At 48.9% G+C, this 12,651-nt stretch overlaps 1 protein-coding gene across 2 annotated transcripts in view; it reads left to right on the top strand.

Moving 5' to 3' along the window:
* The window catches only part of LOC129711009 (dedicator of cytokinesis protein 7-like), a 162,511-nt gene extending 150,244 nt beyond the window's left edge, over positions 1-12,267 (top strand). For both annotated transcript variants that reach the window (XM_055658351.1, XM_055658350.1), the window contains exons 43-46: positions 69-305; positions 6,596-6,739; positions 8,460-8,566; positions 10,659-12,267. In XM_055658351.1, the coding sequence (XP_055514326.1) occupies positions 69-305; positions 6,596-6,739; positions 8,460-8,566; positions 10,659-10,815 (645 nt within the window). In that variant the 3' untranslated portion in view covers positions 10,816-12,267. The remainder of the gene's footprint in view (positions 1-68; positions 306-6,595; positions 6,740-8,459; positions 8,567-10,658) is intronic.
* Positions 12,268-12,651: the final 384 nt, after the last annotated feature.

Here is a 12,651-nt window from a genome sequence, read left to right as displayed (position 1 = left end):
GGCAAATTCCTTGTATGTGAATACTTGGCCAATAAACGCACTTACTTAAAAGGTGTTCTGCTTCACAGGCCTATGTCCAGGTGACCTACGTTGAGCCCTACTTTGAAGAGTATGAGTTGAAGAATCGAGTCAGCAACTACGAGCGGAGCTCCAACTTGCGGCGGTTCATCTACAGCACCCCGTACACGCTGGATGGCCGCGCCCATGGGGAACTCAGCCAGCAGTGCAAGCGCAAAACCATCCTCACCACCTCACACGCTTTCCCTTACATCAAGACCAGGATCAATGTCGTAGAGAAGCAGGAGGTGAGGTGACTCCATGAGTTCATTAGTGACAGCAGCGGAGTGTGGCCATTCGGCCCATCAGGTCTACTCTAGCCATTCAATCACGGGCTGATCTATCTCTCCCTCCTGAACCCCATTCTCCTGCCTTCTCCCCATAACCCCTGACACCCGTACTAATCAACAATCTATCTTTGTTTAAGAGGGAACTGCAGATGCTGGAGAATCGCAGGTTACACAAAAAAGCTGGAGAAACACAGCGGGTGCAGCAGCATCTATGGAGCGAGGGAAATAGGCAACGTTTCGGCCCGAAACGTTGCCTATTTCCCTCGCTCCATAGATGCTGCTGCACCCGCTGAGTTTCTCCAACAATCTATCTTTCTCTGCCTCGGCCAACACAGCCCTCTCCGGCGATGAATCCCACAGATTCACTGCAATCTCAACACTCGAGGGGCAGCTTGGCTCAGGCGTTTGAACCTTGCCCACTACACATTGGGCCATTCAGCCCCTCAAGCCCGTACTACTCCTTTAGTTCCTTGCTGATGTCCTTCTCAAACCTGTTTGCTGCCTCCCCGTTCTGCCTTCTCCCCATATCCCCTGACTCCACTGTCCCTCTAGAGCTCTTTGCCCAGAGACCTAATCAGAGAAGCTCTTCAATGCTCTCTTGAAGGGCTGGACCACCTTGGAGAGGGCACAAAGTCCATTTAATGACCTGCCAAGATCATGATGATAGACCATCATTGGTAGCCTCGGAAGCCCGCGCTTCATATTCAGGTTCGCAATGCTGCAGCACCGCCCAATTTCAATGTGATCATGCCGTCCCGCGATCCCAATCAGATAAAGGACCCCGTTCCTGCCTTCTCCCCACATCACCCTGACTCCACTGTTTTCAAGAGACCTATCTAGCTCTCTCTTGAAAGCTCCAGAGAACCTGCCTCCACCGCCCTCTGAGGCAGAGAAGCTCTTCAATGCTCTCTTGAAGGGCAGTGGACCACGAGCTAGGAGTGGAGAGGGCACAAAGTCCTTTAATGACCTGCCAAGATCATGATAGACCGTCATTGGTAGCCTCGGAAGCCCGCGCTTCTGTTGAGGTCTCCACGGTCTTTGCTCGCGTTGGCAATGTCTGCTGAGGCTGACCAGCCCAATTCTCCAGCGACAGTCCTTGCCGCCCGCGATGGCAACAGATAAAGGAGGCCGTCGGACCTCCTATGTGCCGCGGACATCACCCTGCCCACATCCGCCCCCCTAGACAATCTCCCGCCATGTGTAGTGATCCCCTGCCGCAACCTCCCAGCTGTCAGCGTTGATGCCGCAAGCCTTCATGTCCCACTTGCGAGCGTCTTTGAAGCGGGGAGCAGGACATTGGTACATTATTATTGCAATTCTGCAATTGGATCCATAATGGATGGCCCCAATATTCCCCTCATCCAGAGCAATTTGCCACAGATTTTTCCGTTCACTCAATCCAACTTTGTTCTTTTCTCACCTCCATCCAACTACATATCGTGCCACCAACTCCATCACGCCTCACGCCCTGTCCCATTGATTGAGCCTTCAGTAAGTCTGATTACAAGCAAGCAACAGACAAAGGTGGCTCACCTGACAACCAAAACTTGGGTCCATGTCTACAACCTCCCAACCAACCTCTGCTCAACATGGAACTTGGTTTCAATAGACAAAAGGTGCAGGAGTAGGCCATTCGGCCCTTCGAGCCGGCACCGCCATTCACAGTGATCATGGCTGATCGTCCACAATCAGTACCCCGTCCCTTTACCATGTATCTATTCACAATACACTACCTTGATCAAGCACTAAACGTTATTCCCTTTATCATGTATCTATACACTGTAAATGGCTCGATTGTAATCATGTATTGTCTTTCTGCTGAATGGTTAGCACGCAACAAAAGCTTTTTACTGTACCTCGGTACACGTGACAATAAACTAAACTGAACTAAACTGAACTTGGAATTGTTGACGAACATCGCCAAACAAAGTTATCATTCCATCTCTTGGGTAAAACATTAAAGTCAACATGGACATAGAATGCTGGAGTGACTCAGCGGGACAGGCAGCATCTCTGGAGAAAAGGATTAGGTGACGTTTCTGGTCGAGACCCTTCTTCAGACCAGTGGGATTGAAAAAGTGTCTCAATAGACAATAGACAATAGGTGCAGGAGTTGGCCATTCGGCCCTTTGAGCCAGCACCGCCATTCAATGTGATCATGGCTGATCATCCCCAATCTGTACCCCGTTCCTGCCTTCTCCCCATATCCCCTGACTCCGCTATCTGTAAGAGCCCTATCTAACTCTCTCTTGAAAGCATCCAGAGAACCGGCCTCCACCGCCTTCTGAGGCAGAGAATTCCACAGACTCACAACTCTCTGTGTGAAAAGGTTTTTCCTCATCTCCGTTCTAAATGGCTTACTCCTTATTCTTAAACTGTGGCCCCTGGTTCTGGACTTCCCCCAACATCGGGAACATGTTTCCTGCCTCTAGTGTGTCCAAACCCTGAATAATCTTATATGTTTCAATAAGATTCCCTCTCGTCCTAAATTCCAGAGTGTACATGCCCAGCTGCTCCATTCTATCAACATATGACAGTCCTGCCATCCTGGGAATTTGTCTCGACCCGAAAGGTCACCTGTTCCTTCTCTCCAGAGATGCTGCCTGTCCTGCTGAGTCACTCCAGCATTTTGTGTCTATCTTCGGAGTAACTCAGCGGGTCAGGCAGCATCTCTGGATAACATGGATTGGTGACGTTTTGAATAGGGACCCTTCTTCATAGTTTCTGATGTTGCAGGTAAAACAAAATGCTTTGTGAATATTGGAAGGAACTTGGCTACAAGACAACAGCCCTTCTTTAACTAACCCCACTAAATTGGATTGCTGTTGGAGGGATAAATTTGACTGTGCACATGTAGTTGGAACTGTGAACTGCATAACAACAGACAATAGACAATAGGTTCAGGAGTAGGCTATTCGGCCCTTCGAGCCAGCACCGCCATTCAATGTGATCATGGCTGATCATCCCCAATCAGTACCCCGTTCCTGCCTTCTCCCCATATCCCCTGACTCCGCTATCTTCAAGAGCCCTATCTAGCTCTCTCTTGAAAGTATCCAGAGAACCTGCCTCCACCGCCCTCTGAGACAGAGAATTCCACAGACTCACCACTCGACCCAAAACGTCGCCCATTCCTTCTCTCCCCTGACCCGCTGAGTTACTCCAGCTTTTTGTGTCTGCCTTGAGTCTGAGGACGAGTCAGAGGTTACGTGGAGAAGGCAGGGGAATGGGGTTAGGAGGGAGAGATAGACCAGCCATCCATTGAATGGTTGAGTAGACTTGATGGGCCGAACGGCCTAATTCTGCTTCTATCACTTATGACCTTATGAAGATGATGAATGCATTGAAACCAGGAAGCGAGCGGGCAAGATCATCTCTGACCCCTCTCACCCTGGCCACAAACTCTGAGGCAGAGAATTCCACAGACTCACCACTCTCTGTGAGAAAAAGTGTTTCCTCGTCTCCATTCTAAATGGCTTTCTCCTTATTATTAAACTGTGTGGCCCCTGGTTCTGGACTCCCCCAACATCGGGAACATGTTTCCTGCCTCTAGCGTGTCCAAGCCCTTAACAATCTTATATGTTTCAGACCTTACACTTAATTTAACGACACTGTGGATATTTAATTTGCAACAGCATGCATTGTAAATACGAAGAAATGATTTAACTTTTTCTTCAAGTTCTGTGTGTCTAGATGATAGACGTTTTGTGGAAAGGATTTTCTGTGATGTTGTAAAATATAATGCCAGAGTTAAATAATACAGTGTACACCTAACCCAGCTCTTGACACAGTGATGAGTAAATATAAAGCTATACTTGCCAAAACAACTGGACTGGATACAATGTAAGTATGCGGCAATTATCAAAGTGAGTCAGAAAATTAGTAATTCAGACATTTGAATCAATCAATCAATCAATCAATCAATCAATCAATCAACCTTTATTGTCATCTTGCAAGTAACAGTTGTACAGTGCAAAATGAAAAGACGTTTCCCAGTGAATAGCGGAGCATCGCACATGAAATTTAAAAAATTTCACACATAATAACACTAAAAACAATCCAGTCCCTGATGGAACAGTATAAATAGTTAAAAGCAGGTAAAACACAATGTTAAAATACAATAAACCAATCATAAAAATGTCCAGGGCCGCTGATTTGAGTGGCCAGTGCCAGTTATTAAAGTGTCCGTGCCAGCCGCAGAATCAAGTGACTGAAATCAGGAATATTGATATTTTGTGCATTTAAGGAATGTTTTCTGTATTTACATGGATGCTTCATTATGACTATTTATTGGTTTGTTTAAACGTGTTCACATTTACTTTGGAACTTTATTTGAGTTTGAGTTTAGTTTAGAGATACAGCACGGAAACAGGCCCTTCGGCCCATCGAGTCCGCACCGAACAGCGATCCCCGCTCAGTATTGTAAGTCAGAAAATGAATCGCTGGTCGGCGCGGACCCGGTGGGCCGAAGGGCCTGTTTCCGCGCTGTATCTCTAAACTAAACTAATTCACGCTTTCCCACACACAAACTAGGGGTAATTTACATTTACACCAAGCCAATTAACCTGTACGTCTTTGGAGTGTGGGAGGAAACTGAAGATCTCGGAGAAAACCCACGCAGGTCACGGGGAGAACGTGCAAACTCCGTACAGACAGCACCCGTAGTCGGGATCGAACCCGGGTCTCCACTCTACATGTGGGCAGAGGGCCAACCTCTATACCTCTATCTATGTTCGATAAACCTTCCTGTACAGCAGGTACACAACATATTTTGTTAATAGACACAAAAACCTGGAGTAACTCAGCGGGTCAGGCAGCATCTCTGGAGAGAAGGAATAGGTGACATTTTGCCTCTCAGTCTGAAGAAGGCTATCTCGACCCGAAACATCACCCGTTCCTTCTCTCCAGAGATGCTGCTTGTCCCGCTGAGTTACTCCAGCATTTTGTATCTCTCTTCGGTTTAAACCAGCATCTGCAGTTCCTTCCTACACATTTTGTCACTGCTTGTGCCGCAGACCATCGCAAAGAGACGGTATCTCATGACTTTGACTGTAAAGCTGTGTTGATTCGAGGATAAGACATTTGCTGTGGCAATGCAATCCAAAATCAAAGTACTGCACATTCTCGAAATCTGAAATAAAAACTGAGAATGCTGCAAATACTCATTCGGATAGACTGCATCTGTGGAGAGAGTGTCAGGCTGATGAATTCACACCACAAGTTGGTTGGTATGGGTTAATTGGGCCGAAGGGCCTGTTTCTCTGCTGTAGCTCTGTGATCATCATTTGTATAATTCACCCCCTGTTAGTCTAAGTCCATTAGCAACTATTTCACCTTTGGTATTGCAAGGATTTGCAGAGAATTGTGGACGCAGCCCAGACCATCGCACAAACCGACCTCTCCCTTTCATTGACTCCATCTACACCTCACGCTGCCTCGGCAAGGCCAGCAGCATCATCAAGGACCAGTCTCACCCCACTGGTCCACTCCCTCTTCTCCCCTCTCCCATCGGGCAAGAGGTACAGAAGTGTGAAACAGTAACCATGGTAAAGGAAGCCAGCCGTTGTTAGTTGTGTGCTAGGTGAGAACGAGTTCTCATCTACTGCATCCGCTGCTCCAGGTGTCAGCTGCTCTACATCGGTGAGACCAAGCGCAGGCTCAGCGATCGTTTCGCCCAACACCTCCGCTCGGTCCACAATAACCAACCTGATCTCCCGGTGGCTCAGCACTTCAACTCCCCCTCCCGTTCCGAATCCGACCTTTCTGTCCTGGGCCTCCTCCATGGCCAGAGTGAGGCCCAGCGCAAATTGGAGGAGCAGCACCTCATATTTCGCTTGGGTAGCTTACACCCCAAAACATTGACTTCTCCAATTTCAGGTAGTCCCTGCTTCCTCTCCCCCTTCCCAACTCTCCCACAGCCCACTGTCTCCACCTCTTCCTTTCTCCCCCCCCCCTCCCTTCCCCCGACATCAGTCTGAAGAAGGATCTCGACCCGAAACGTCACCTATTCCTTCTCTCCATAGATGCTGCCTCACCCGCTGAGTTCCCCCAGCATTTTTGCCTAGCCACAATGTGAGGTTAGTTTGTGTGATGGTCCGGGCTGTGTCCATAATTCATGGCAATTTCGTGCAGTGTCCTTTTGAAGAATGAGTCGGGACTTGTCGAGATGGTGATATTGTTTTTGAGTTTCACGGAGCTCTCCCCCGTTTCCACGCTACGTTAGACTGCAGTGAATGTGCCGTGTCTTACAGATGAACCTGAGGCCCATTGAAGCGGTGATCGAGGACATGCAGAAGAAGACCCAGGAGCTGGCAAAGGCAACGAGTGAAAACCCACCCAACCTGAAGCTGCTCCAGATGGTGCTGCAGGGATCGGTGGGCCCCACCGTCAACCAGGTGCCCGCGCTTAGCTTGGCTCAGGGGGAGGGAGAGGGGTGTGGGAGGGAGAGGGGTGGGGTAAGTGGGAGAGAAGTGGAAGAGTGGGGAGGGAAGGGTAGGGGGAGTGGTGGAAGAGGGACAGAGGGGTAGGGGGAAGGGGGCAGAGGGAAAGAGGGAAGGGGTGGGGTAGAGAGAGGGATGACGGTGGGAGGAGGAGGGGGAAGAGAGGGAGATGGAGAGGGGGGAGGAGAGGAGGAGGAGGGGGAGGGGGAGAGAGGGAGAGGGGTGGGGGAGGGGGGAGATGGGGTACCACCTCCAGTTTAAATTCCTTTTGGAGGACCAAGAAACCAAGAACCAAGAAGCTTAGCTTAGTTTAGTTTAGTTTGGAGATACAACGAGGGAACAGGCCCTTTCCGCTGTATCTCGGTGATCATGACAATAAACTAAACTAATATAAACCAAATCGGCAAATCAAGTCCGCGCCGACCAACAATTATCCCGTACACTAACTGTCACAGTATGTTGATGTCACTTGCGGGCGGAGCACCAAGGCAAATTCCTTGTATGTGAATACTTGGCCAATGAACTCATTCATTCATTATCCCACACAATAGGGATGATTTATAGAAGCCAATTTACCTACAAACCTGCAGGTCTTAGGAACGTGGGAGGAAACCGGTGCACCCGGAGAAAACCCACGCGGGCACGGGAAGAACAAACAAACTCCACACAGACAGCACCCGTAGTCAGGATTGCACCCGGGTCTCCGGCGCTGTGAGGCAGCAACTCTACCGCTGCGCCACCGTGCAGTATTGTATAGACCAGAATAAACTCCAGGCTATTATGGCATGACCCAGAATGTAACACTGTGTACTACAATGGATGACACAAATATAACCTCTTGTAGAAGAGTGGAGCTCCAGGGTATAACACTGTGAACCAGTTATTACCCAGTCTATCTTTCCACTTCTTCATGCGTACGGCGTGCACAGTCTAAAGTTGTAGATCAACTTGTTCTGTCTATATACTACTAAAACTCTCATCTTGACCATTTCCTGTCTGCGTTGTAATTAAATTTGCGCAAAAATGATCCCCCATAGCGCTACGATTTTTGCACCACCTTACTCACCATTATCCTCTGCTGCAAGTCAAATACGTTTTGTTCCAATCGGTGAAATAGTATAAAAGTTGTGAAGGTTTTGAAGGTTCCCCCCCCCCCCACACACTACCTCCCCCACACCCCCCCCCCACCCCACCTCCCCCCCCCCCTCCTCCGACACAACCCCTGCCCCACAACACCCTCCCCACCCCCCTCCTCCACACACCCCCCTGTCCCACCCCACACCCACTCTCCCCCCCCATATCCCCCCCCCCCCACCCCCATCCCCCCCACCCCCCCCGCCTCAGAGTGGTGGAACATTGCATTGGGGAACGGGTTGCGTTGGGGGGGACCAGGCCTCCCGTGTGACTGGGACCCAACGGGTCCCACTTAGTCTAGTTCAATCTATTTGTTTGTGCTCGTCGGGTTGATTGCATTCGTCGAAACAGGGTGGGCCACGTGAAGGTTGCAATCTCCCAGCCCATCTTTGCTCTGTGGATGATTCTCATTGTACACTGTGCGGTCAGATTGACCTATAACACACTGTAGAACGATCGGGTATAACACAGTGCTGTATCATGGATGGTTCGGGGTATAAAGTAATGCAGGCAATTAACTCCGGACTTCTGTTATTTTCAGGGTCCCCTGGAAGTCGCCCAAGTTTTTTTGTCTGAAATTCCCGACGATCCGAAACTTTACAGACACCACAACAAACTCCGCATCTGTTTCAAGAACTTTTTGAAACGGTAAATTGTCCCCAGAGGGTCTGCTGTGGTTGGGCGGGCTGAGTGTGAATGAATGAATGAATCGATTCATTGATTAATGAATATTTCATTGTTGCATATGACAAGCCGCAGCGTTATTCTTCGCTTGTGTTCCCGAGGTATGCAAATGGTTGCCGCATAAGGGGGCTGACAATGTCACAGGCCTCCCTTTGTTCTCCCCCCCCCCCCCCCCCCCCACAGCGATCCCCCCATACCAGGCCCACCCTAGCCAGGCTTTTCACTGTTCGGTAAGTTTCAATGAGGTCCCCCCCCCCCCCCCAACTCCAGCAAGTACAGGCCCAGTGCCATCAAATGTTACAGAGATAGGTTGAATAAGTTAGGTCTTTATTCTCTGGAGCGCAGAAGGTTAAGGGGGGACCTGATAGAGGTCTTTAAAATGATGAGAGGGATAGACAGAGTTGATGTGGACAAGCTTTTCCCTTTGAGAATAGGGAAGATTCAAACAAGAGGACATGACTTCAGAATTAAGGGACAGAAGTTTAGGGGTAATATGAGGGGGAACTTCTTTACGCAGAGAGTGATAGCGGTGTGGAATGAGCTCCCAGTGGAAGTGGTGGAGGCAGGTTCATTGGTATCATTTAAAAATAAATTGGATAGGCATATGGATGAGAAGGGAATGGAGGGTTATGGTACGAGTGCAGGCAGGTGGGACTAAGGGGGAAAAAAAATTTGTTCGGCACGGACTTGTAGGGCCGAGATGGCCTGTTCCGTGCTGTAATTGTTATATGGTTATATGGTTATAAATGCTGCACGCTTCACATTTAGAGATACAGTGCGGAAACAGGCACTTCAGGCCACCGACCAACAATCACCCTGTACACTAACACACCCCCACACACACGAGGGACAATTTACAATCAACCTACAAACCTGTACGTCGTTGGAGTGTTGGAGGAAACCTGAGATCACAGAGAAATCCCACGCAGGTCACGGGGGGGAACGTGCAAACTCCGTATAGACAGCAGCCATAGTCAGGATCGCTAGCGCTGCAAGGCAGCAACTCTGCCGCTGTGCCACCGTTCCAGCCATATGTTAACCCAATCATTCCTGGGATAATTCTCCCCACATCCACTCTATCCAGGCCTTTCACTCTTCATATGAATTCCTGCACCTGCTATAGACTAATCAATCATTCATCGAGTCACTGTAGGGACAATATCTTGGGCAGCTTACACCCCAGCGATGTGAATATTGACTTCTCTAACTTCATGTAACCCTTTATTCCCCCCCCCTCTCTCTCTCCATCCCTCCCCTTCCCAGTTCTCCCATCATTCTGACTGTCCCTGATTACATTTTATCTCTGCTTGCTGTGTTGCAACCTTCTCCCAGCTAACAATGATCTATTCTACACGTTTCTTGATCGCCATCCCCTTTCTCTCATTTTCACACCTTACACTTCCTTATCTCCACACCTCCCTCTCCCCTGACTCTCAGTCTGAAGGAGGGTCTTGACCTGAAACGTCACCCACTCCTTCTCTCCAGGGATGCTGCCCGTCACTACCAACACGCTGGAGGCAGGAAACATGTTCCCGATGTTGGGGGAGTCCAGAACCAGGGGCCACAGTTTAAGAATAAGGAGTAAGCCATTTAGAACGGAGACGAGGAAACACTTTTTTCTCACAGAGAGTGGTGAGTCTGTGGAATTCTCTGCCTCAGAGGGCGGTGGAGGCGGGTTCTCTGGATGCTTTCAAGAGAGAGCTAGATAGGGCTCTTAAAACTAGCAGAGGAAGACAAAAATGCTGGAGAAACTCAGCGGGTGCAGCAGCATCTATGGAGCGAAGGAAATAGGCAACGTTTCGGGCCGAAACCCTTCTTCAGACTAGCGGAGTCAGGGGATATGGGGAGAAGGCAGGAACGGGGTACTGATTGGGGATGATCAGCCATGATCACATTGAATGGCGGTGCTGGCTCGAAGGGCCGAATGGCCTACTCCTGCACCTATTGTCTATTGTCTATTGTTCCTTCCAACACAATTCTACAGTCGGGCCGAGTTGTGCATATCTTGCCTGTGTGTTACCCACGTTATATTTACATTATATCCCTTCTATTACAGATGTGAAGACGCTTTAATTATAAACAAGGGCCTGATCTCGTCAGAGCGAGAGGAATATCAGAACGAACTTGAGAGGAACTATGAGGCCCTAAAGTACAACTTGCAACCATTCCTTAACCGGAGAATCCCTCAGCTTTACATTACACCTAGTCAGTAGGAACCTCAAATGGTCTGAACGATATTAGTTTAGTTTTGTTTATTGTCACTTGTACCGAGGTGCAGCGGAAAAGCTTTTTGTTGCCTGCTCTCCCAGTCAGCGGAAAGACTGGACATGATTACGGTCGGGCCGTCCACAGCGTACAGGGAAATGCCGCTGTTGGTGTGGAGGTTTACAGGAGTGTAGCGATTGTAAGGAGCGATGGCAGATCCACGTGTGGGACCAACATGCTGAGCGGAGCCCGGCTTCATCCAACTGTGGGGAAGATACGACCAGAACTTCGATCAGTACGGGTGTCAGAGGGTTATAGGGACAAGGCAGGAGAAGGGGGTCAGGAGGGAGAGATAGATCAGCCATGATTGAATGGCGGAGTAGACTTGATGGGCCGAATGGCCTAATTCTGCTCCAATCACTTATGATCTTACGAACTTAAAGCGCTGGACTTGTGAAGTCATAGAACAAGCCCATCGCACCACCAAGCCCACACCAACCACTGTGCTTATCTACACGAGTACCTTCATCGATGTCTCGCCCATTCAATGTTTGCTGGGTGATTCTTATGGGAGTGCCTTTCTCTCCACCACTATCTCAGGCAAAGCGTTCCAGATTCCACTCACTGTGTGAAACAGATTCTCTTCGAATCCCTTCCAAAGGGCCAGGGCTCTTGGTTTTTTCAAAACACCGTTAGAACTGTATCATTAAGATGTGAATAGTTCCCTCATGTAAGAAATGTATTGTTATGAGTTTGGAATGCAGGCACAGTCACAGATCACCTTGTCATGGAGTACTTTGTGCTTTCTGACTTTCTCCTTGGATGTGAGTGAACATTTACACAAAGCCATGCTGTATCTCTAAACTAAACATAGGCACATTTACACATATACTGTATATGCATATACACATGTATGTATACTTACACATATATTTATACACACACACACGTACATACAAAATGCCGGAGTAACTCAGCAGGGCCGGCAGCATCTCCGGACAGGAGGAATGGATGATGTTTTGGGTCGAGACCCTTATTCAGTCTGAAGAAGGGCCTCGACCCAAATCATCACCCATTCCTTCTCTCATGTCCCGCTGAGTTACTCTGACATTTAGTGTCCATCTTTGGTTTAAACTTGCATCTGCAGTTTCTTCCTACACATACACACAAATATATATATATATATACATGCATATACATGTATGTGTGTGTGTGTGTGTATATGTATTATATATTCCGTTTGTACAGAGCTTTGTATCTGAACATCAAAGCAAAAAATAAAATTGATGTGGTCCATTTTTAAATCACATGAGGAGTGAGTGGCGGCACGGTGGCGCAGCGGTAGAGTTGCTGCCTTATGGGCCTGTCCCACTTAGGCGTTTTTTTAGGAGACTGCCAGCGACTAGGACAATGGAATTCACTGAAGTCAGCACTGGCAACTACCTACGTCACCTGGCGACAGCCCAAATTATCGCCACTGCCGCCAAAAACGTTCCGACATGTTGAACATTTTGCATCAGTCGCCTAAAGATTCGCCTAAAGGGCCTGTCCCACTTACGCGACTTTTTCGGCGACTGCCGGCACCCGTCATAGGTCGTCACAGATCGCCGGAAATGTTCAACATGTTGAAAATCCAGCGGCGACCAGAACAAGGTACGACTCGTTGGACGACTACTCACGACCGTACAGGCCTCACCCCGCCACATGTCGACAAGGTGTCACCCGTATGGTCGTGAGTCGTCTACTAGTCACCCAAAGAGTCTTTCTGATCGCCGCTGGATTTTCAACGTGGTGAACATTTTCGCCGACCTGTGACAGGTGCCGACAGTCGCCGATAAAGTTGC

Source organism: Leucoraja erinacea, chromosome 29 (genome assembly GCF_028641065.1).
Source record: "Leucoraja erinacea ecotype New England chromosome 29, Leri_hhj_1, whole genome shotgun sequence".
Lineage (NCBI taxonomy): Eukaryota > Metazoa > Chordata > Chondrichthyes > Rajiformes > Rajidae > Leucoraja > Leucoraja erinaceus.
Note: the sequence above shows the minus strand (reverse complement) of the source record. Positions and strands in the feature narration are given on the sequence as shown.